The sequence below is a fragment of the Lepisma saccharinum genome, chromosome 15, assembly GCF_977018435.1.
Source record: "Lepisma saccharinum chromosome 15, izLepSacc3.1, whole genome shotgun sequence".
Taxonomy (NCBI): domain Eukaryota; kingdom Metazoa; phylum Arthropoda; class Insecta; order Zygentoma; family Lepismatidae; genus Lepisma; species Lepisma saccharinum.
Window position 1 is genome coordinate 53579235 of NC_139243.1, and position 26931 is coordinate 53606165.

Here is a 26931-nt window from a genome sequence, read left to right on the forward strand (position 1 = left end):
AAAGTTATTCCAGTCGTTGTGCGTGTGTTGAATCGTTCAGTGTTGTGATCAGTTCTATTGTGTACTATTTGTGACGAACCTGAGTGTTTGCTTAATATTTGTTGAGATATTAAGATTTTTAAATGTTTTATTTCAAATTATGTGCAAGATGTCACAGACAACTTTAATTAGATTGGTACAGTTCTGGTTGGAACTTGTATATATGTTTAGAAATACACATTGATGTCATGTTCCCATCTCAACAGAGGAAGTGAACCCGCCTGAATGTTTTCTCCTGACGACGGACTGAATTGAAAAACAGGTGAAGGTGAGGAATCAATAAGCATGTGGTAACTGAAAAAATGGAATGCCAGAATAGTTTTATTGCTTTACATTAAATGTGTTTCTTTGTAACGACTACTTTCCAACAGGAGGATGTTGCATATTTCTTCCGTAACTGCAGTAGTATGGAAAGTGATTTGGAAAATATACAAAGTGATAGTGATGAGGTTGGAAAAGTTGCGATGAAATCCACCAAGAAGAGAAAAAAGACTGGACGAATGAGGGATGTGATGAAGAAATTTAGACTTCCATCTCACGCAACAGGTGATGATTGCAAGTGTAAACGGTTAAGATGGTTTGAAGTGGTGGGAGAAAGTGAAGGAAAATGATTGATTAAGGAATTCAATACTCTTGGAACCTATGACAAACAGAATCAGTATCTGTCAGGACTCATCACTGTCCTTCCCGTGATGAAACGAAAGCACAGCAAAAATATTGAAGCCGGCACGCACGAAAAGATCGCTTCATATGCTTTCAGAGTCAGAGTTTAAGTCGAGAAATCAATCCAAGACGTCAGTGTTTGCTTCAAAGCTTTAATCACTTTGCATGGTATCACACCTAGACGAGTGCAGACCATCCAATCTTCTCTGGTTTATCGAGGCACTTCTAATGATGGGAGAGGAAAGCACACAAGTAGACCACACAAACTGTCTGAAGAAACTCATGCACTGGTGATGGACTTCATAAAATCATTAAAAGGCGAAAATCGCATTATTCCCTGAAGGATTCTGATAAAATATACCTACCAGAAGAGCTCAACTTGACGAAGTTGACCGAAATGTACAACAAAATCCACCTGGAAAACCGTGTTCATCATGACACGTTCCGATCAATTCTCAACAACAATTTCAATGTTTCCTTCGGATACCCACGCAAGGATACTTGCAATATGTGTGACTCATACAAGTCGCAAAAAGCTGTGGTTGAAGCTGGCATCAGTGACTCTGAAAAATCAAAAAGAGAAACAGAACTGTCAAGACTGGAAACAGAACACAAACTTCATTTACTGAAAGCTCAGAAGTTTTATTTCCTCAAGAAGTTATACATAAAGAAGAGTAGAAAGGATGGCACCATAGCGGCAGTTACCATGGATGTTCAGAAAAATTTACAGACTCCCAACATTAGCACCAATGATGTGTATTATAAACGTCAGATGAGCTTCTACAGCTTCAGTATTCACATCCTTTCCTCTGGTGATTCAGTTTTCTTCACGTACGACGAGACCATTGCTCATAAAGGGTCAGATGATGTGTGCTCTATGGTCGACAGTTTTGTGCACAACTTTTTGCTAGAAAAAGTTCGTCGCTTGGTCATCTTTTGTGATTCTTGTGTCGGCCAGAACAAGAACTATACTGTCATTCGATACCTCCACCATCTCGTAACAGAACAACGTCATTTCGATCCATCAACATGTTTTTTCCAATCAGTGGCCACTCCTACTTAGTGTGATAAAAGCATGAGCTACATAAATCAACAGTCCTATGTTGAGTTGCTGGACGAATGGAGAGATGTAATAAGGAGCAGCAAACACAAACCAACGCCATTTGCTATGGTAAACTGCACGAAGGAGCTCTTCAAGACGTGGACTGAGTTCTTGAAGCCAATTTACCTGCCAATTTCCTACCAGGCCAGTGCGTTGTTTGGAGATACGAGCTGAAAACCCTACCAAAATTTTCTACCGCAATGCCTATCTTGGCACTTACTTGCGTGCTGATGTCATGTGGCAACCACCGAAGTGAGGAAAGAACAGAGGGACCTTTACTTCACCTAGAACCATTTTGAAAAACCTGTACGATGGATCATTGCCCATTCCTTTGCCAAGTACAAGGATCTCCAGGATTTGAAGTGATTTCTCACCAACCCAGAGGCTCAACAGTTTTACGAGACAATGCTAACCACCAACGCTACGGTAGAAAATGATGAGGATCTCTATATGGACTACTTAGTTGATGATGAGGAATAGTTTGAAAGTTACCCCCAAGACTGATCCAACTTTTTTCATTTGATGATAGTTTGATAAATAACAAACATAGCTTTTTTAATGTTGTAGTGTTACTCTCACGTTGTCTTTGTTCATTAGTGCACACCTGCAATGTAGAATTCAAAGCACATTTTTCAGCATAATTTTGCTTATTACTCTTTTTTTGGTTTCCTCTGATTCTCCAGAAACATTTTCCTATGGTTACCTACATCTGTGGGAGTAAAAAGATACTTAAAAATAATTATTTTGGCATATAATGGCGTATTTATGAATAGAAATATTTGTTTTTAGTTTCCTGGCAAATCATCTAGAACAGTGGTTTCCAACTTCAAAAGGTCCGAGGGCCAAAATTATATCCAGCAGTTGATTGGCGGGCCGCATTTTTTTTGGGGGGGGGAGGGGATTAAAAATTACAAAGATTGTAAGTACTGAACTGAAAATGTAGTACTTTCGAATGACCTAAATTTCTAAAAAGAGGCAATAAAAAACAATGATATCACAAATCAAAATGGTATAATTACAATTTATTTCACAAAAAACCGATATCTATGGATGAATTGAAACAAATGAAAAACACACCATACAAATGAGTCCTTCATAGTAAGTGTTCAATGTGAAAATTGAGGCCGATCTGCTTCTTTTATTAAAGTTGGAATGTCCAGTTCAATTTCTGTATTTGAAAGTCTGAGAAGGTGAAGCAGTGAAGAATCTGCCAGTCGGCTTCTGTAGCGGTTCTTGATGAACTTCATTGAAGAAAAAACACTTTCACACGTGTATGTGCTGCCGAATATCGATGTCATTCTTTGCCCGAAACTACGAAGGTTTGGAAAACGTTCCTTTGAAAGGTATTTGAAAAACTCTGGCCCCTTATCTTGCCTAGTTTGAAGGAACACATCGCCTTGCAAATCACACAATTCAAGTTGGAGAGAAGCTTCTTGTTCTTCGATGTTAACGCCAAGAGGATTGCTAAATAGCTGGATGCTGCTTTTTAAGTTCTTCAAAATCTTTAAATCTGGTGTCAAACTCATCCATTATTTCTTTAATATTTGCACTGAATTCAGAAAAGTCCAGTGTTTCTTCATCTTCTGCTAGCCGCCGACAGCTTGGAAAATTGACCAGGTTATTCCTCTCCAAAGTAACGTTGAAAATCTTCAGTTTATTACGAAACCCATTTGTTTCCCATTAAATCTGACACCAGCTGGTTTCTTCCCTGCAGTTTCAAGTTCAGTTCGTTCAGATGACCTGTGATATCTGTTAGAAACGCCAGTTGTTTAAGGAAGTCCATACTCTGAAACTGTACCAGTTGTCTTGCATCCGATGAGGCAAACTGTTCAAGGAACGCATGGATTTCATTTCTTATTGCAAAAAATCTCTGAAGGCACTTTCCTGCACTCAACCACCTCACATGGTTAAAAAGAAGTAAGTCGTCATATTCTGCCTCCTTATCCTCCAAAAACTCTCGTAACTTTCTATGTAGAAGGGCTCTGTTCCCCCCTCGAATCTTGTTTATTATTTGTATAACTGTTTTAAATACTTCATTTAGTTTCACTGATTTCCCACACAGAGCCATTTGGTGAAGAATGCAATGCAACGCTGGACAATTTACTCCACTTTCCTTAAGCATTCCTACAAATACAGATTTTTCTCCTGTCATCGATTTTGCTCCATCTGTTACAATGCATGAACACTTATCAAAACCTCCGATCTTATCTACCGACATTTTTACCGCATCATATATGTCCTTCCCTTTAGTGGTTCTGTGAAGAGAGCAGAGGTCAAATAATTCTTAGTTTGTTGAAAAATCGTCTTGCGTTATATGTATAAAAATCAAGAGCGGACTCACATCTGTCTGATCTGTACTTTCATCCAGACACAATGAAAAATAGGAACTACTTTTAACCATGTTATACATTTTTTCTGTTACTTGTTCTCCCATATCCATAACCCGTCTTTGCACAGTCTGCTTAGAAAGTGACACTGATTCAAATTTGCTAGCAACGATAGTCTCCGAAAGCCTTTGCCATTTCAATTGCGCACCTTTTCACTATGTTTCCATCAGAAAAAGGTTTCTTTGCCTTAGCAAGTTCAAGTGAAACTGCATAAGAAGCATGAAGAGCTGACATCTGCCCCTTTGTAAAACTGCTAAACATACCTGTCTGCTGTTTGACTTTCTTCTTCAGGTCCACAATTAGCAAATCCCTAGATTCTCCTTCATCTTTTCCGTATATTTCTTCATGCTTAGTTGTATAATGTCTCTTCACGTTATATTCCTTGAGCACTGATATAATTTGCAAACACACCAAACACTGCAGCTTTCCATTGTTTGTAACGAGGTAGTCTTTCTCCCAACGTTATTGGTAGGTTCTATTTTCATTTCAATCTTACGTTTTTTGGAGATATTGCTCATTTCGATATTTGCACAAACTTTAACAATTAGTTACAGTACAATCTGAATTGGAACGCTGGAACTCACTTTGTGCATAGTAAAACAGATCTCTTTAGCACCGCTCTGCAGTTTGCTTCTGATCACAGAGTGAAGCCTTCGCGGAAGCGGGCGAGTTCATTCCGCATAGCGAAGGGGTGAAATGAATGATGTGAAGAGAAAGTTACGTCACTTTAGATTCTTCTGATGATCATTATTGACTGCAAAATAAATTCTACCTGTGATATTGTCTTTCTTCACAGAGCTTCCGTTCCTTCAGTAAAAATAGAACATATTTTAATAAAAATACATAAAATTAATGTATTTTGCAAACTGACTTCACGGGCCGCAAATGGAAACCCCTGCTCGAGAATGAACATTCATCGTTTTTCGCCCTGCCACTTCAATTGTAACAAGCCTGTCCTGTAAGAGGGACAGTGGTAAATGAGGATACCATTTTAGTATTTTTTTTATTTATGAATAGATTTTTTCACACATGCTGGCATATCATTTGTAAGAATTGAATATATGATAAGTGCTTATTCAAATGTCAGAAACATGCAATTTCTGAATATATTTTAAATTTTTTAATTTCATATTTTCATACTGTACAATAAACAGTGTAGCCTTGATTTTATTTTTCTCAGGGGACCAAGTTAAAGAAAACTTAAAATCTGGAAAAGATTATAACATTTTGTTTCATTGCGGCCTTGAAGATTGAATGTATAATGTGGAAAAATATAAAATATAAAATCCGGGAACGTAAATTGGGGTTCTTCTGTATTCACCCCAGTAATACAAAACTTATGAGATACCTATGAAAATAATACAGTTATGGGATAACAAAATATAAAAAAAAATGACAATGATAAACTTGTTTATATTGAAAGGATTGTTACTATTTTGATAACTTCTACCACAGTCAATTCATATGTGAAGGGCTCACGTGTAAAACATGGTGACATTTTGGTAATTTTTGAGTTGCAAAGTAAAATGTGCCATCTTTAAATTTTCGAGTGAAATTGCCATGTCATACAATTTGCATTGGACTCGTGAAGCCTTCTGAAATTGGTGAACACAACACGAAAACAGTGTTCTAATAACCTTTTTTCTTTTTTAATGAACTCAGAAATGATCAAAATGACACTTACCATATTTTACACCAGAGCCCCTCATGTATCGTATGCATTTGTAAGTTTTATTATCTTTTACAATAAAACATCCAAGCTTCTTCTAGTGTTTAGTATTAGAATGCAAGACTACCAGGTCTGCATATTTATATTATACAATATCTTCCACAATATACATAGATATACATAAGTTTCTGAGAATTTAGTGAAAATTATAAATGAACCAAAGTTCTAACTTTAACCCTTTACATTCCTACTGATAATTTGAGAGTAAAGTTCAATTTTTGCTAGGAGGGCAAATCGAAAAGTCTTTGCACCTAATTTTTTTCTAGCTTGTTAAGTGTTATTACAAAAGCAAGATATAAGAGAGATAAATTGGGCTTTTCTTGGAACGGCCCTGTTGTAACTTCCGATTTCTTCCACAGCACGGGGCTGTTATCAGTTGGCAAAGATGGCCGGAGTGCTCAGGAAGTGCATGCCATATGAGCAGCAAAGTGGTGTTAGTTTTGTATGGTGCAAAGGACAAACAGCCACAGATGTCCACAGGGAAATGGAGCCAGTGTATTGGGATATGTGTTTATCAGTGCGAAGTGTGCAGTGGTGGTGCAAGGAGTTTGAAAATGGACGGGAAAATGTGGAGGACAATGAGGGATCGGGCCGACCTTGTTCCTCGCTGACACCGGACAACATTAACAGTGTTGATGAAATGGTGAAATCTGATCGACGTGTTCATCTGAAGGACACAACACACCATGCTCTGCTGTTTTGACTCTGAAGAGTAATGCAGTATCCACGTTTTATCGCCAGTGACAATGAGGTTCCAGGAAACTGTCACCCTCGTGGACGTAACACTGCAAATGGTTCAGTGACATGATCATTCGCTTGTCCTTGTAGACATCATCAAGAAGCTTAGGAACCCACCGACACGACACCCAACGAATTGTGAACAATGTCGTAAACACTACCATAGGAAATGCCAAGTTCAGTGGCAAATTTCTGTTTGTGGTTTTGTCCTTTGCACCATAAAAAACTAATAACACTTTGCTACTCATTAGGCGTGGACTTCCTGAGCACTTCGGCCATCTTTGCCAACTGATAAGTGCCGCACCGTGGAAGAAATCTGAAGTTACAATAGGGTCGTTCCAAGAAAAGCCTACTGCATCACTCACATATCTCGCTTTTGTAATAACACTTAAACAAGCTAGAAAAAAATTAGGCGCAAAGACTTTTAGATTTGCCCTCGTATTTTGACGTTGGTTGTTAAATTTAACTGTTATACATTAATAGCTATTTCATCATTTGCAAATTCTGAATCCTTCTGCAGGGTAGTATAATGTATTTTGGATGGTATACTATGAAAGTCTTTGGAAGTTATTAGTGTATAGAATGAAACGAATAGGGATATAATTTTTGCATTTATCTCTTTTATTCTTACAGGGTGCTTCAGCTGAGTTGGAGTTAGTGAGGGGACAAAATATTAAGGTGACAACTGACAAGGAGTACTATGAAAAATGCTCCAAAGATATTCTCTATCTTGACTATGTTAACATCACAAAAGTGGTTAAACCAGGAAACAGGGTCTTTGTGGATGATGGACTCATTTCTCTAATTGTGAAGGAAGTTGGTAAGAACAATCATTTTGTCATGAATTTCAGTGTTTATGAACTGTTGTACACGTTTGTATGTTATTAATGTATTTGTCCTGATGTAGCACGTACTGAATTCCAGGTAACTTGAGATATTAGATGTAGAAAATCGGTGCAATGTTGCCTCACACACGTGTATGACCAGACTGCTTGAATCCAAAGTGTTTTTTGTGTAATTGAAATGGTTTTATTGTTTATATGCTGTTTCAAGGGAATGAACCTCAGTTTTATGTACCATTTCAAGTTTTGTACAAAATTATAATCGTTCTTTCAGTGCAAAGAAACTACAGTCTAAGTCTCGGGAATCTGTGGAGCAAGGCTGCACATAACTGAAGAGAAGGGGAGAAAGCGAGTGGGTGGAACAAAGCAGTGCATGCTGCTGCATACTGCTGGTAGCTGCACTCATTTCTCCTCTTACAAGTTGAACCCTCTCTAGTCTCTACTTGTGCAGAGAGCTTGTTTTCATTCACTTGCTTCAGAAATTCCCGAGGCCTAGTGTAGGCAGTTCCATAAACTACAGGGTGGTTCAAAAGTGTGGAACGGGCTGAATAAAACCAAAATGCATGCGGTTATTGACATTTTATGTGTGTACATGTGGTTTGCGGATGAGTTATTAATATTCATAATGGAGAACAGCTGTTCAGCAAGGCAAGTGGGGCCTCCGGATGGCACAGTGGTAGCATCGTCGCCCTGTAATCAAGGGGTCCCGGGTTCGATACCCGGTGGAGGCGCAAGTGGTTCGGATCCAACTTTAAACTGTAGGTCCAGTCCCGATTAGCCTTATTGTGCATAAAGTGGACATAAAACACCAAATCAAGCAATCAAGGCAAGTTGCTGCCAAAATCACCAGAACTCCAGCAGCAAAATCTCTAATCGGAGGTTACTTCTCTGGGAGATTTGAGAATGATCTAGAAACAACCACCCAGAGATATTTCTATATCAATACAAGTCACATTGTAATTCAATAAATTCCATTTGGATGTCGGATTTGCATTCGCAGCATCAAAAGAGAAAAGAGCAGAGCAGTGAGCAAGAAAATTGCCATTCGCAGTCTTTGAAGTCTTGAAACCTCTTTTCAAACTCAAGTAGTATATTTACTTTGGACAAGTATTGGCTTAAATGAGGTTCACAGATTGACCACTGATATTCCTGACAAGTTGGGAAATGACTACAATTATAAACTATATGTTGCTAACTGAGATGAAGGAAGACTAACTGTACCTTTGCAAAATGGCCTCCACTTCCTTAAAAATATCTTCCGTTGTGTTACGGAGAGAAATTATATCAAGCAGATATTCTGACACATTTACATGAGAATCACATCCACGAATAAATACAGTTAACTTAGCTACCCCACAGACATCCATATACTTTCATCTATGCAAGCGAAAATGCAACAAATCCAACAATTTTCACTTTCCTGCTAAGTCATCAATCCTCTCCTCAACTGTATTTCTTATTCTTTTGTTTTTAATTTTGTTTTGATTTTTGTTATGTAGCGTCGCTTTTCTGCCAATTTTAGCTAATAGTGACGATGACGATGGGCAATTATTAGATGAAATTGATGAAGGGATACACAAAGACACCCGTGCCCAGGCTGGGATTTGAACCCGACCCCTGGTGTTGTAGAATGCTGTGTTAACCACTCTGCCGCGGAGGTTGGCAACTGTATTTAGTGAGAAAGAAATATTTCAAGGAGAGGCTGGATTGGAAGAGGTTTAGCGGTGTCAGTTTCTGTCGCCTCTATGTTAGAAATGCAATGAAGCCTGACGACAGCCCGAGGCCAGAAGCCAGAATCATGAGTCTATCCAGAAGTATAGACAAAACAAAGGATTGCAAAGGCTCCCTCCCCTCCTCTGTTTAGGAAAGGCCTCGCCTCGACGTTCAGAGCAGTGGCTGTGAAAGACCGTGTTTTGTGCTTTCCGATTGTTAGCCCCCTGAGCTGTGTTGAACTTGTGTTGGGTAATTTTTTTGTGATATGTGCTTCTGATTTTTTTCGTTCGCACTTGCATCTTGTGTAGCTACTGTGAATCCATTTGTTACCTGTTGACTCGGCTCTTTGTGGAAATATGTCCGGAAGGAAACTATTATGCGTTAGGGAGATTGATGAGCTTTTATATGATACGGACAATGAATGTGAGAGCATGGGATCAGATGTTGATCAAGATGATGACTTTGATGATGATGTTGATGTGGGGGGGATATCTGATTCTTCTTCACATGAAAATGACTCTCCTCTCCCAACAGCAGCATCATCGACGTCATCAAGTTCGTCAACCTGGGGCCCACGCGCCTCTCATGTTCAGGGTCCAACTCCTTTACCTTTTACTGCCCGGCCCGGACCCAAGACCTCAGATTTGACTCCTGATTCTTCACCTTTCAATTCTTTCCGCCTATTCTGGGCGGATGCTCTTCTCGACGTTATTCTGGTAGAATGTAACTGATACTACCGCACGTTTATTCAGTGCAAGAAGTGTCTTGTTTTTCTGTGCCTTGATCCCTGTTTTGAGAAGTATCACACAGTACAATAGATGGTGAGTACCTATTTATATAACCCTAATTATTTTGCTGTGTTATACATATATAACTAACTACCCCTCGATCATGTCTCTTTTTCGAACGGTTTGCCAAATATTGTAACCCAACATAATATTTTAGTCATTGCATTGTTCCACATAATGAGACTTATTTCACTTTGTATGGCAGCTAGGAACATGAATCAAGTTTCATTCTGTTGCGAAAGGTCCATTCTTTAAAGAAAAAAAAAAAGCAAAAGTTCCAGTTTTTCCCCAAAGTAGCTGGAGAAGAGGGAGCAAACTCCACATTTTATGTTTTTTTCATTGAAATTCGGGGGATGTAGCCCCCGCCCGTAACCCCCCCGTGGTTGGGGCATCCAAATTTTACATGGTTGCATGCACCGATGTATTACCTGCAAAACAAAAGTTATCCGAAGTAGATTGGTCCCATAGTGCCAGAGTTATTACGATTTTTCTCCATTATGTATACGAATTCAAATTTCGCGCTCAAAGCCTCGGCGACACTGGGCTTACGTTCGTCAGAAGGCGCGGCGTACTGAGGGTTAAACAGATATATTGAGTGCAACGATGTTCGATGGGAGATCCAGTCTTCACTGTATACAATAATAACGCACGCTGTGTACAGCGATTTCATAAGCAAGGGAAACAGAGCGAGGTGCGTACTAGTGATAGCAATGCATAAAAATTATATTTAAAAAATTGCACATTTGAAGCCTTCATGCCAACTAACGTTTTAAAATATATTTCGAGCAAAAAACACATGTAAATTGTGTTTCTCTCAAATTTCACTTGAGCATTGTACTGGTGGTGGTTTCAGCATTTAACGTGTTGCTACACATTCCACCTGAAATATTGTTTTTATATTTTGGTATGTTACGCAGCTGTAACTGTTGTAATAAGCAAGGAGTTGTGGGTTCATTTAGAGAGACAGAAGGACTAAAAACTAAAATTTTCAATAAATATAATGAGTGAAAGGTAAAAGTATAAAATGCTGCTCCTTTACATACCTTTTTCACTGTGCTGAGACTTAACCCCCAAACACTCTGCTGTGTACTTGACACCTTGGTTTATGTCGTGAGATGCGCCCATTCGTTTCTCCTGGTAGAAATATCTCTTGGCATTGACTATCATTTCTTTTGCACCACTGTGATATTACCATCTTGCCATTATCATGCAACAAGAAAATCACTTCACAGAACTGCCATCACTCAATACTGTGTGTACGAACAAACACGCGAACTTGTGAGACACAGACTGCCTGGACAGAATGCACGTAAGAAGTATTATGGTTATGTGGGTGTTCAGGCAATATTCATGGCAGGAATGTAAACACAGAAGTGACAAAATAAACTTTCGGCATTTCTACAATGCTTTCCTTTGCGCAACACATTGTTTCGGCTCATTTCCCATGTCAAAGCTGCTTGGATGCAGAGTTTAAAGGACAGGCGGAAATGCTTGGCAACAAAGCTCACGCGTTCTTAGCAACGATGTGAAAAATGCGGGAACCAGTTGCCAAGGAAAACAATTCTCTCTGTTGTTTTCAGTTCACACAGTGTGAAAGAATGAGATATCGAAATTTGATTTTTATTCCACAGCCATCATTTTGATATGCATTTCATGACCACTGCACTGACCATTACCGAGATTGCAACATCGTAATTAATCATTAATTGTGGATATTCCACAGCTGGTAGTACCATTATATTTGGCCGAGATATTTCCACATAAACAAGCTTCAATCACAAATAAAAATCATATTTTTACTACGGTTTTACATGAAACTACACACAATTGAATTCGACTAATGTAAAAATTACACGAAAAACTACACTTTTACAAACATTTTTGTCAGAATAGAAAACAGACAAGAGTTAAAATCACTTTGTCTTGCTTTTGTCCAAAAGCGGACACTTGTAGCTTTCCAATGAGGTATATATTTTTTTTCCTCCCACGGAGTAGTTTTAAAAGCATGCAAACAGAGGGCTCAATATTTTTGTCACGGATAGTAGGTTCCCATTTAAAAAAAGTGATCTTGATCCAAGATGGCAGATTTCAAGATGGCGACCATATTTCAAAAGCAGTTTGGTAGGTTTTCCCCCATCCGCAAACTACAAGTACACACACAAAATTTCAATAACCGCATGCATTTCGGTTTTATTCAACGTGTTCCACACTTTTGGACCACCCTGTATAATTCCATTGCATAAAGTTCATAGCCTATTCGGTGGCTGAGCATATTAAGTGGTCAGCCTTCAGTGTTGCTACCAAAGTTCCTGGTTCAAATCCTGGCATGTTTTTTTTTTGCAAGTGCCCCTTTATATTTTCACTCATCCTCATCATTGCAATTAGCCAAAAGTAGCAAAAAGGAGATGCTATAGTCGTTTTCATGTTCAGAAGACACAATGGGCTCTTATGGACAATGCTTTTCTTGTGGGAAAATATGAGCGCGCTGTTGTGAAATTTCTCGATTTACAAATTTAGCTTAAGTAAAATCGGTACCTGCAGTTTTGCAGGAAATTTTGTAGAGATGGTGAACACAAAAAACTGGTAACTTGCTTACATATTTTTAGATAAATTAAAAATGCAAATTTTTTGTGAAAACAAAATTTTTATTGTTTTTATTCCTAACGTTGAAACATGCCATGAAATTGAAGCATTCATTATGAAAAAAATTGACACTGTTTTTTAAATGTCATAGGTGATGGTGGTGCTCAGAATTTATCAATACTTTAAAGCATATTCGCATTAAAAAATATTAAAATAAAGTATGTGGAGATTTTTTATATTCGTGCAGTAGAAAATGTCGTCGCTGGCCATTTTTTGTTCTGTAATTCCAAGTAAAAACTTCCAGCGACAGAGTTGTGGAGAAAATAATGAAATTATTTTTTATAACCACTAAAAGGTTCCCAGAAATATTACTTCCATGCTTTTGGAGTTTCTTTTTAACCCGAACCGCGTGAGAAGTAAGGAGACGTTGTCTGGTCATCTTGAGCTGGCTCACCGCAGCATTCTGGCTAATCACCACCAAGTTTTTGAGTTGTTATTTTATTTCCATTCAGTAAAAATATTAACTTCATGCAGTTTGTTATAATAGAATTGCGATTACTTAAATTTAATAGACATTTTTTTCCAGTGCTGCTGTTGTGAGCAACATTAGTGCTGTCGCAAATACACATTTTTGTTTACATTACTGTCGACATTAATACTGAAATGAAGATCAGCTTTCAGTTTCCTACGTACACATACATTGATAGACACCATATTAACCTTTGAAAGGCTTTCCAACACGTGACAAAATATGGGGCTTCAAGATAGAATTATGACATGCCTTGCTTGAGTCATTGACGTTTTATCAGTTCAAGTGGGCTATAACTCATTTGTTTGTTTGGGTTGCAACTTGAATCTAACCCATGTGCCAGGTTCCCCTTACTTGAGTGAGAGATCTGCTTTGGTCTGTTTAGACTTTTTTCCTCTCTCGAAAAAGTGTTTTCAGTTGTGTGAGCGCTCAGTGATTTTTACTTTTTTAAGTGATTTCTGAAGTGTCATATTCGTACATTACACTCGCGCGTGTAGTGATCGCAATGGATCATAGTAAAAAGGGTAACTGTAACGTTCACAGTATAATATTAATATTAATAATTACATATAATTATCATTATATATACAAAATATGTAACACCTTCATTGTGAAGGAAGGTCATCATTTCCCGGCGACATGAGCTAGCGCTGTATTGGCAACACTGTGTGGTGTCTCCATAAGCACCGTTGTGTCTTCTGAACGTGAAAACTACTTTAAATGACAGAAATCAAATACAATTTAAAGTTTACAGTGAGAACAAGAACGTGTAGCAGTAGTGTGAAAGGGCTGATTGATTGATTGATTTGGTTTATTTTATTTCGCATTTTTACCACTTTTGGCTCATCACGAAGATGAGTATTAGTGATGATACGATGGAATTGATGAAGGGACACTCACAAAATACCCATGCCCAGGTGGGACTCGAACCCGGAACCCCTGGCATCGTAACACACTGTGCTAAACACTCACTCTGCCAAGGAAGCTGGCTAGACAGAAAGGGCATGAGACAACCACATAGGGGTTTCGCAGTAGATTCTGTAATTTTTATAGAGTTCTGTGTGGAAAAATAACTTGGGGAAAACACTTCTTTACATCATATCTGGAATTAACAATATGAATGATCTGTATTGCGTACAATTAACTCCGCATACCATTTAAATGCCAAATTTTTTGCTATGAAATACCATTTAAATTTGTCCATCTCCCGTGATGGTTGCACAGCAAGACAAGATGTGAAATATTGTAAAAACTATCAAAGTAATTTATGTGCAAATTTTATATATTGAAGTAAAAGTACAGTAATTAGTATGAACATATGCAGTTTACTTGAAAAATAAATAGAAACTCACTTAATAGTTTTGATCACACACATATGTCCATTTCCATTCCTCAACTTTCGTTTTTTTTTCCTGCCACATCCACCTCTTCCTCACTTTCACTACTTTCTTCACTTACACTAACACAAAATAAATTGCTGTGTTTCTCTACTTCCAAAATCCACATTTTTCTCTTAATCGCTATCGAAAAGCAACTTTTCAATCGCAGAATCTTCTACAACATTCTTAGGTGACATGTTTGCAAGACATAACAAATGAAGGTTTGTTTACATGAGAAATTACTGAACAAAACATGCTTGAAATAGTATGAAAAACTTAGCAGCACAAACATACACGTCATAGATTCGAAATATCATACAACTTCGGCCATCTATTGGCAGAAAAGGAAACTACGTGATGAAAATTGGGAACCTGTCAATTCTACGACTAGGTATGGCATGCGAACGTCCAGACAGGCCGTCGATTTGACGACTAGATATGTGGATGTGTTAAACCATTAACAGTGTGGTATTGATTATGTTGATATTGGCTTCACCAGAATTATTGTATACATTCTTATTTGAATGCATTGGACAAGATTTTAAAACCAATTTTTCTTGTTTTGTTGTAGGTAGTGATTTCCTGAACTGCGAGATTGAAAACGGTGGTCTGCTGGGCAGCAAAAAGGGCGTGAATCTTCCAGGAGTCCCCGTTGACCTTCCAGCAGTTTCCGAGAAAGATAAGTCTGATCTGAGGTTTGGGGTGGAGCAGGGAGTAGACATGGTGTTTGCTTCCTTCATTAGAAATGCTGCCGGAGTTCATGACATAAGGCAGATTCTGGGTAAGAAATGTCACTTATTTCATTTACTTTACACTTGCAGGTGTGTCCTTATGGAGCTTTCTAATCTCTTCAGCATTGGAATTCATGCCCTGTAAGGTCTTTGTCTTTGTTTTGCATGGAAGGTGACCACAAACAACTTAAAAGACATGGTCAAATTAATAGATGTTCATTAACTTCTTTTATGTTTATTTTTATCTTTAAATTTCACTTAAATCTGACAAACAAAAAAACATTTTTCTCATGAACTGTTCTCAAGTTTTTCCAATTGTGTGTTTGGCCTTGACTTATTGCTGGACAGCTCCTCGAACGATGGTATAATTGTATACGGCAGTCATGTTACAAATAACAAAAGACTCAATGCTCAGAAAAAAAACAATATCAATACTTGAAAAAACAATAAATATGCTGGGAGCCAAATACCGTATTGGCCCGAATATAAAATGCACATTTTATCCAAATTTTAATTGTGAAAAATTAGGATGAGTCATATTCATGACCCAGGCGCGGTTGGCCCTATAGCGCACAGGATCAGTGAACCCCCAGTAATATACGATAATCACCTCGAGAATGAACAATGTCTTTAAATTTTCACATTATTTTGCTAAAAATTCTACACAATAAGTCATGTATTTGTGCCCGTAACATGGCGAACTCTCTTGCTGAGAAGAAGAAACCGCGAATCGGCCGCCCTGATACAGACCCTCAGTTGAACCCCCACAGGACAGCTCGTGCCATTGTGAAAGCTTCGTGAGGGAGCAGAAGCGCGAGGAGGGTATAGGACAAAATACATGGGAGATGAGATACCAGAACCTATGTCTCTACCCAACGGTCATGCGCAGTTCGTTCTCTCGCAGAAGCCGCGGGACAAGGCTCCTTTCTCGCTGCTTCCTCGCTTCCAGTGTTGCTGTGTGCGGTTCAAGTTTGAAGCGCACACATTACATATTCAATCTTCTCTTGTATCATTTTTGCACCGAACTTCTTGGAATAAATGCAAGATTGTGTCAGAGATGGATGAGTGGAAACAAATAGAAGCTGGAATTAGATGCGATGAATTAAAATAAAGGAGATACATTACCAAAATACCTTGTGCATGCATTCAGAGGTTTTTCCTTAAAGGTGGAAACACTTCGGGTTCGCGAAAGAGAAAGAATGGCGCGAAGACGTGACTCGCTGTCGCTCGGTGTCAAAGTCTCAAGTTTTTTAGTTTTTGAAGTGCTTGGATACTTGTTGGAAAGTATTAAGTGATGCTGCGAGTGAAACGAGGGATGGACTTTACCTAGGTTATGTCATTTGATGCAGTGTAGGCGTTGCTGTCCGCGCAGGTAAGAAATGACCGATAGAAATGCACATAATTAACGTAAACAAACTTCCTTGTCCACTGAAAAAAAACGTGTGCTGGTCGACCAGCCCCAAATTTGAACAAACCTGTCGCGTATAAATGAAAGGGTCTCAGGTTCGATTTCTAGTATGCGCATGCCATTAGTTGCCATTTCCCTTTAACAAATGTAGGATCAGTTCTGATTAGTCAGCATGGACGTCCGGAAGGGGAAAAAGGGGGCCGCCCCCCATGGAAATTGAATGTAAACCAAAAATTATATATTACACGCATATAATTTAATTTCAGTCACAGTAATTTTTGGTAATTATTATAAAAGCATTGCAGTAACTTCAGACTGAAGGAGTGTTTTTTGCTCCTCGTGGGGAAAAAATATATTACTTGCCCCTACTTGAGGACGTCCATGATATTCCAACAAAACTCAACTTTTTTCATAAAGGCACAATTTATTGTAGTTTCAGCCCTAAATTTATTTGCACACCCCTACAACAAAACCTTATACTCCCAGATAAAAATAATTCTTGACAAAGCTTTTAAACCCTCCCCCATCCTTTTGTTGGGCGAAGGAAGTATATTTTGCGGAAAGTGAATATATGTCACATCACTTCAGTGAACCCCCGGGTAAATAATGCACGAGCCGCGCCTGTCATGACCTTAAAAAAATTGACATTTCGTCAAATCATATGCTGTTAAAAATGTGCTGATTTCTCATTTTGAAATAATGATAATGCAACAATAGCATTGTAGAAACTGGCCACATTGTAGATACCATAATATTATCCAACGATAGCATTGTTGTTTCTAACTAGAACAATAGCTAGCATTGTTGTTTCTAACTAGATCAATAGCTAGCATTGTCGTTTCTAACTAGAACAATAGCTAGCATTGTCGTTTGTAACTAGAACAATAGCTAGCATTGTCGTTTGTAACTAGAACAATAGCTAGCATTGTCGTTTGTAACTAGAACAATAGCTAGCATTGTCGTTTGTAACTAGAACAATAGCTAGCATTGTCGTTTGTAACTAGAACAATAGCTAGCATTGTCGTTTGTAACTAGAACAATAGCTAGCATTGTCGTTTGTAACTAGAACAACAGCTAGCATTGTTGTTTGTAACTAGAACAACAGCTAGCATTGTTGTTTGTAACTAGAACAACAGCTAGCATTGTCGTTTGTAACTAGAACAACAGCTAGCATTGTCGTTTGTAACTAGAACAACAGCTAGCATTGTCGTTTGTAACTAGAACAACAGCTAGCATTGTCGTTTCTAACTAGAACAATAGCTAGCATTGTCGTTTCTAACTAGAACAATAGCTAGCATTGTCGTTTCTAACTAGAACAATAGCTAGCATTGTCGTTTCTAACTAGAACAATAGCTAGCATTGTTGTTTCGAACTTGGCATTGTAAAAACTGTCACCATTCTTGATAAGGTACTCTTTGATTTTATTAAGATTGTGTTCGTTCTTCTCGAAGCTTATACAGGTATTCATTTCTACTGAAGTGGATCTACAGGTTTGTCACCAGTATGAAGGATCGTGTGGAGAAGAAAGCATCATCAAGCCTGGGAATAAGGCTTAGTTACGATGCAAGTTTCAAACGTGCAGTTGTTCGTTACACTAAAGCCACAAGCAACAGAGGGGCCGGAAGGAAATATGGACTTGACGAATCTATGTAATGTGCGACGTTGGGTTGCTGCTGAACTGAAACTGAAAAATGCACTTTCAACGAGAAGATCTTCCAGGTGACCAAAACGTGGCAAATATCCGGAACTTGAAGGTAGAGTTCTATCCTATGTACAAGAGAAGAGAAAAGATGGGATGCCTATTTTACGCGAAATAATCCAACTGATGGCCTTGGAAATTTCTAGGACCTCAAACATTTCGCAGAGAGAATTCCATGAGAGTATCGGTTGGTGCCGTCGGTTTATGCGGAGAAATGGTCTTGCTCTTTGGCAAAGAACCTCATTAGCACAGAAACTGCCAGCAGATTTTAAAGACAAACTGATGAATTTCCAACGGAACGTCATCCAAATGGGTCAGCGTCACTCATACCCAATACAACAAATAGGCTATACTGATGAAACGCCCATATTTTTTGAACTGCAGTCCTGGAGCTCTACTTGCCAAGAAAGCCATGTTAGTTTTGAATGCTTTTAAGGGTCATCTCACACCAGAAGTGAAAACCAAACTTGCTGTACAGAAGACAGACCTCATCGTCATACCTGCTGGTATGACTTCAAAATTGTAAGTGCTTGATGTCGTGGTGAACAAGCCGTTCAAAGATAATTTACGAAAACCGTATTCGGAGTGGCTTCTGTAAGGCGATCATGCCCTCACACCATCTGGTAAGTTTAGGAAGCCGTCAGTTACACTTGCCAATGGATTCTAACTTCATGGCCAACAATATCATCAGAGAGCATCATCAAAGGTTTCAAAAGATGCTTGTTGAATGCACTGGATGGTAGGGAGGACGACGTATTGGAGGAAAGCCGTGAGAGTGATGGAGTGACTACCGGAAGTGAAGTAGTGGCAGTAGTGATGGAGGTGAATAGGCAAATTCTGTTGCCTAATAAGTACTGTGCCAGTAGTTAACAGAAAGCTACCTTTTGAAGTAGGTGTAACCTTAATTTTTCAATAATGATACTGTATTTTGTATGTACGGTATTTATGATAAAATAACATATGTACCTACCTAATTATATTTCCCTGAATCTGCCGGCAAATCTCACATAGTACGCTGCATAATAATTGATTATAGAGCTGCATGAGCGCTTATTATATTTTTGTAATAAGACATCGTTGCCCCAGGATTTTTTTTTCTATTGTGGCAGTCAACGTGTTAATCACCTGATTCTGTTCGATACTTTTGGTGAAAATTGCAGTATTATAAAAAATAACACAAAAAAGTGTGTTTATTTTGTGACGTTGTGTCTGTTCTTTAATTGTATTTTTAAAAATTTCATGTTTGTCCATTCCTGTCATCTGGTATATTTTGAAATGTATAAAAGTATTTTAATACCAAAGTTTTATCTTTTTATTAATGTGGAAAAAACATGTTACTTGTACTTCTTATGTAGATTTAGCTCTTCATATTTTGATAATTCGTTAAATTTATATATTTTTTGTTGCAGGTGAAGATGGTAAAAACATCTTAATTATTTCAAAGATAGAAAATCACCAAGGAGTACGGAACCTAGATGAGATCATAGAAGCTTCCGATGGTATCATGGTGGCCAGAGGAGATCTGGGAATTGAGATTCCCCCAGAGAAAGTGTTCCTGGCTCAGAAGTCCATGATTGCAAAGTGCAATAAGGTAATTAGCTTGAGGAATCTTAATACTTTTCTTTCACAGTTGTGTGACCACAGCAATCATGTGGTAACTTTGGTTGTTCTACTCTTCCAAGATAGATATGACCAGAGGTAGACAAAACTAAAAATAATTCAGGTGCCAGCTCATTTTTCTCAGGAGGCAGGTATGTGTCAGTACCACTAATAAAAGTGAAAACAAATCACATATATTATTTATTCTTAATAATGCTATGCTTTAACATTAATGTTGGCACAAGGCGTAAGCTATGCTTCAACACAAACATACTGATAATGTGCAAATTGCTCACAATCGAGTATCAACTAAAGGTTAAAAGATTAAAAATCAGTAACTTACGTGCGTGAGCATGAGATTTGTCGAACTACGTTTCGAAGGTTATACTACCTCCCTCTTCAGATTGAAACGATGTTTTCAGACACCTGACATGGTGCCTCGTCGAGAACGTGATGGTTGAGGATTTAGGTCAAAAGGTATAGGAAAAGACACTTACTACAAAGATGATGTAAAATATACATACTAAAACCATGCAAAACTCTATTAAAACGAACATTCAAAGCTGCTGAAGGCAAACTGCCGATCGGTGCTGTAGGCAAATGTACGGTGTCAGCTCATGCTTGGAGAAGGAAAGCTCCTCCCCTCTGGCCTTTCCCCAACTGGGGCTCATGAGTCACCAATCCAAGGTGAATTCGACTTCCACCTCGGTGGCTTGAAGCCCATCTCGGCTCTATTCCCGGTGGCTTTATCCCATTTTTTAAAAAAGTTTATCCAGCCATCCTCCTGCGTGGTTTTAGTATGTATATTTTACATCTTTTTAGTAAGTGTCTTTTCCTATACCTTTTGACCTAAATCCTCAACCAACACTTTCTCGATGAGGCACCATGTCAGGTGTCAGAAAACATCGCTTCAACCTGAATAAGGAGGTAGTATAACCTTCGAAATGTAGTTTGATAAATCTCCTGCTCACACACGTAAGTTACTGATTTATAACCTTTTAACCTTTAGTTAATATTCAACACAAAATGTACATTTTTTACATTAATGTTTAATGTAAAATTGATGTGGTTACATGGATTGTCTGCAAAGATCTATACATTATAACAAAATACAATAATAATGAAAAATGTCAGACTAGGATATAATGTTACTACCAGCATCACTGCAAAGTGGTACTGAATCTGTCCTGCTACTCTTATACCAGAGTAGTAATATGATGCAAGTCCTTGCAATGTAAAGCATTAGGCTTTGGGCTCAGGCTGTGCGACACACGTTCTTTCTAGTCTTTCTTGGGAGAAGCGTAACAACTTTTCTCTGGATATTTCGGTCAGTGCGAGGGGACCAGTGACCACCCAACATCATAAGGAAATTGAGATACAAATGAGCAGCATAACTTGATTGTGGAAACGTACAACAACTGGGGGTTCGTCATGCTGACCATATTTCACCCCGTAACTCGCTGGATGATCATCCACCTCTGCTGAGGCATGTAAGAGAGAGGCCGGCAGTCTGTAGGTAGACCTTGGCCCTCAAGGTTGGGTTGTTGTTGTTGTTGGTAGTGTGATGTAAAATGTCACTTAATTTGAATTACAGGTAGGAAAGCCAGTGATCTGTGCCACTCAGATGTTGGAGTCTATGGTTAAGAAGCCACGTCCTACTAGAGCAGAATCCTCAGATGTAGCCAATGCCATCCTCGATGGAGCAGACTGTGTCATGTTGTCTGGAGAGACAGCCAAAGGAGATTACCCACTGGAATGTGTTCGAACGATGGCCAACATCTGCAAGGAGGCAGAGAGTGCTTTGTGGCACAAGCAGCTCTTTGTGGAGCTTGCCGAAAAAGTAAGTAAAAACTAAACAGTCTTACGTGAAATTTCATATTTCCACGTTGCACAATTTATGGTTATTTCTGATTAATTTCGAAGACTCTGTCTTATTCACTAAGGGTACGGTGTCTGGAGCGGAGATGGTGCCGCATCACTGCTTTGTTAGTTTCCGGGCAAAGCCTTGATGCGGTACCATCTCCGCTCCAGACACCGTACCCTTAGTGAACGAAGACAGAAGAGCCTTCGAAATTAATTGGAAATAACGTCTTCAACATCGCCGCCTCCGCACCCTGGATGGTCTGTGGACTTGCAAGGAGGAGTGGGACAGAATTCCCATGCCTGTCCTGCACCGGAGCTTGCTGCAATGGAAACTGCGATGCCGGACGATAGTCCACAATGCTGGAGATCCAATAGAACATGATCAGTGGTGGCAGTGCTTTTAAGGTGAGTACCCATCAAAAATGGTCAGATATAAAGCGAACAACCTTACTGTATTCATGCTAGTGAAGAAGTTCTAACATCTAGTGTGAAGATAAATATAGTGGAACTGTAATTTTGCGTTCTGAAATTTATATATTTCCTGAGTTCAATCGTCACGGTCCTTGTAGAATAATGTGGCTACTCACCGTGAATTCTGCATAAATTATGAGCTCTGGGAAGTATGCGCAAATTCTGCATGAATTTTTCTCCGTAGATGTGAAAAATTTCAACTTTTGTTAATCCGAATCCCATTGAATTTGTACATATTTATATTAATAAATATGTAGATATAAGGTAAGTTTTTTACAGTTTAGGATTTATTTTTATCGAGGAACGAAAAGAAAAGGAAGTTGCCTGGAAAATACAACAGAATTCTCTCAATCAGTTTTCTTTTTTAGTGTCCTTTACAGGAAAATCTATCTTGACAGATGAAAGATTATTGCAAGATATCTTGATTAGGTAAATTTGAGTTCGAAATTCTCATACAATTACCAGGGTCCCCGGTTCGATACCTGGTGAAGGCACATGGCACAGTGGTTTGGATCCCACTTTCGTAGGTCCAGTCCCGATTAGCCTTACTGTGCATAAAGCACCAACTTGAACCAAATCAAAACCAACCCATATCATAACATTTGTGACTTGTGTTTGTAGATTTATTTCGAGGCTGAGTATTGTAAACTCTGCACCTTAAATTAAATAATAATTTTTCTTGTATGATCATATTGCTTGCATTGTAGAATTATTTATCTGGTAGTCTACAGTTAATACAAGCATAAAAACACAATTTTTCGTTGACGTTTCATACTTCCTTCATCAGATATTTATTTTTAGTTTGATTAAAGGTACAGTTATAATAATGGTTAAATTTAATGGTTAAATTTTTTTAACAAAAAATCAGTTATGTAATGGATGTTTTTTTTAAAACTGACTGCTTGTTTCACAGTTAAGTTACTCCTAAGCGGAACACGCTGTATAGTATAATAAAAGGAAAATTCATAAAATTGAAACAAATAGTTGGAATGACAGATAGTTGGCAACACTGTGAAGAGTAACTGAAAAAGTTTTAAATGTAACGTGCTGGGGCAGATCACGCAAGCGCAGAAGCTATAGGCTCGTTCAAACTGCCGCGAAGGCATCATTTGCCATGTGGACACCACAACAGAAGGTGTTTTTTGTTTTGGCACTTGCAGAATTTAAATCTGTAAAATGTGTGCAGCGAAGTTTTCTCACTCATTATAACGTTGGTGCAGCAGGTGATGTCCCAACGTACATGTCTATTATGAAATGGGACAAGCAGCTGAGAGAAACTGGATCTTTGTTGCGGATGACTGGGAAGCATGCAAAGCGTAAGGTTTCTGAAGAAAACGTTGAAAGGATTCAAGAGACATTCACTAGAAGCCCTAGAAAATTAATCCGGCAAGCAAGTATGCAGCTTCAAATCCCACCAGAGACAGTACATAGGGTACTCCATAAAAGGTTGCGTTTGCATGCATACAAAATCCAAATTCATCAGCATCTAAAGCACGTAGATCAGTGTTGACCAATCTCTCAGATATTACCAATTTTATAAGTTCAACCTTGGACGAAGGAGGTCAAGTTGATGCAATATATACAGACTTTTGCAAAGCGTTCGTCTTGGTTAACCACGATATCCTATTAAGTAAATTAGCATGCTTCAATATTTCTGAACTACTGTGCCAATTGTTTGCTTCCTATTTGCAGAACCGTAAGCAGTACGTGACGTATAAAGGTCACACATCTTCAGAGATAAGTCACCTCAGGAGTACCTCAGGTGTCTAACCTTGGGCCACTTCTTTTCACATTACTTATTAACGACTTGCCTGATTCATTTGAAAATTCACACAAATTGCTGTTTGCAGATGACCTGAAATTTTACAGGAAAATAAGAAAACAAGATGACAGTGTTCAACTTCAAAATGATATTACAAAGTTTGAAACGTGAACAATAAACAATGATTTAACACTAAATATCAATAAATGCCATTTTATAATATATACTCGAAAGAAAAACCCAGTTGAATTTCAATATCAAATATACAACCATACTTTGCTAGAAATTTTACAGTCAAGGATTTAGGGGTTATTTTTTATTCAAATCTTACTTTTAATAAACATGTAGAACAAATAATTAGTGAAGCGTTCAAGAATATTGGGGTTATTCTTAGAATGGGGAGGGATTTCAAGAGTGCTGACACATTAAAAGTTTTTTTATTATTCATATGTAAGACCAAAACTTGAATATGCATATGTTATATGGAATACAGACACAGCAAAGTACAGTGTAGCGATTGAAAGAGTCCAATCAAGATTTCTTATATTTTTAAAATTCAAATTTCAGAAAGTTTACCCCACATTTGAACACTACGAAAACCTAATATATGAATGTCGGTTTACAAAGCTGTGTCACAGAAGAACGTTACATGAAATAGTATTCTTGTGGAAGTTGTTAAATCACGAGATAGATGCTGAAAATCTACTCTGTCGGATTCATTTTCGAATCCAGTCGTCGAAAACTAGACTTAAGAATGAAGTTTTTCTTATGAAGAAGGCTAGATCTGCAATTGAAAAGAAACCTCCATTGTGGAGAATGTGCACCAGTTACAATAAACTGTTAATCAAAAATAAGACCATTGACATCTTTTCTATGAACCTAAGGGAGCTCAGTAAAGCCACTATTAACACAATGGCAATGTCTTAAGCTTAAACATATAATTTCCTAATGAAATGGTGTTATACAATGTATGTGTGTGTGTGTGTGTGTGTGTGTGTGTGTGTGTGTGTGTGTGTGTGTGTGTGTGTGTGTGTGTGTGTGTGTGTGTGTAATATATATATATATATATATATATATATAAAATTAATAATTTAAAATATATTTTCATTATATTTCTTCATATATTTTTTTGTCACCTTGGTTCCCTGAAAAATGTAAAATTTCCATTGTAATAACAGTGTGTGTTTAAAGTTGGTTAAGGGAAGTAACAATAATGATTTTTATCTCTTGTAGCTGCCAGTAAATTTCATATCTGTTCTTTGTGGTTCAGATCAACCCCCTTCTGCAGTGCTTGATGTATAATTGATTGTAATAATTATTTGATTGTAATAATTATTTCAGGCAAAGCCCCCAACAGACACTGCACACACAACAGCCATTGCTAGCGTGGAGGCATCCTTCAAGAGTCAGGCAACCGCTATTATTGTGATAACCACCACAGGGCGATCAGCTAGGCTTATCTCCAAGTACCGTCCCAGGTGCCCAATCATAGCTGTCACTCGCAACTTGCAGGTAGCAAGACAGTGCCACTTGTGGAGAGGAATCCTGCCCCTGAATTACACAGGTAAGTCAAGCTGACCAGTCTGAAGGATTCTGTAATTTGCTATAATGAATGATAAGTCTTTAGCGGATGGATGGGATATATATTAGGGGAAGTCCGTAAATAGGTCACACACTGTGCGATAGCCGAAAATAGTAGTGTCATCAGGTGGCAGCACAAACAAGCTTGATGATATTCAGTTAGTAGTCGCTAGATAGCAGACACGCAAGGGCAGCTCAGTTAAGAAATGCCAACCGTACTAGAGGACTCTATGTGGAGATGGCATGGGTGGAGGAGATGATTCGAGCTAACAGGCGATTGACAAAAGGCAGCATACCAACTGCAATAGTGTGTTCTCATGGTTTAGCCTACATCATAATGCATGATTGAATTTCCGAGAAGTGTGTGCACGGTGGTGACAAACGTTTCAGGGATGATGATGTTTAAGTGAGGTGCGACTCTGGCGGGGCCAGCAGCCCAGAAGGTTTTGATAGATTGATATAATCGATGGGATAATTGTATCAATGTTGGTTGAGATTATGTTGAAAAATAATGGTTTTCAAGTCAGAATTTCACTTAGTATTTTTATAATAAACGTTTGTGATCTACTTACTGACTTACCTATGTATTGGTGCGTGGTATTATACTCTGATTATAAGAATAAATTTACCAGAGCTTGATTCAAAATATTCAGAAATATCTGTTATGTAATCATGAAATACAGGTTTTTCAAACAATATTGATGCAAAATAAATGTAGATTTTGAATTTTGCAAATTTTCCAGTTTAATTAGACTGTGAAGTGCCAAATTACATTTTTACAGACCCTGCGAAGAAACAAAATATCGGGAAAATATCTGCCGCTATAAGGATATAAAAGTAAACTAATACTTTCCAATACCACTGGTGGGCCTCCTCGATGGTGCAGTGGTAGCGTCGTCACCTTGTAATCAAGGGGTCCCAGGTTCAATACCAGGTGGAGGCATATAGTGGGTCAGATCCCACTTTAAACTGTAGGTCCAGTCCCGATTAGCCTTTCTGTGTATAAAGTGAACTTAAAACAACAAATCAATCAATACTACTGGTATTGGTCGATATTCATACATCAGTATCAGCTCAGCCAAAATTTCTTCATTTATTCTCTCTATCATGATTAGCATACAGAAGCATATATGCATAATATGTTTTCGTGGTTTTGTGAAGTTTTTCACAAATATTCCATGTTGGAAATGTTATGATAAAAAACATTTATTACTAAACTGTCTTTGATGCAAGATTTGGATGCACAGAATATTTGTGAATATAGTTAAAATTGTATAGCCTAAATTTTTTCATGGTAGTTTAGCGAACCTTTTTGCGATCTAGAA

The 26931-nt window shown here is 38.2% G+C and overlaps 1 protein-coding gene across 5 annotated transcripts in view; it reads left to right on the top strand.

Annotated features, from left to right (window-relative positions):
- The window catches only part of LOC145999707 (pyruvate kinase-like), a 97047-nt gene that overhangs the window by 60245 nt on the left and 9871 nt on the right, over positions 1-26931 (top strand). For all 5 annotated transcript variants that reach the window (XM_083136976.1, XM_083136975.1, XM_083136973.1 and 2 more), the window contains 5 exons: positions 7292-7478; positions 15064-15273; positions 19740-19921; positions 21524-21769; positions 25367-25589. In XM_083136976.1, the coding sequence (XP_082993102.1) occupies positions 7292-7478; positions 15064-15273; positions 19740-19921; positions 21524-21769; positions 25367-25589 (1048 nt within the window). The remainder of the gene's footprint in view (positions 1-7291; positions 7479-15063; positions 15274-19739; positions 19922-21523; positions 21770-25366; positions 25590-26931) is intronic.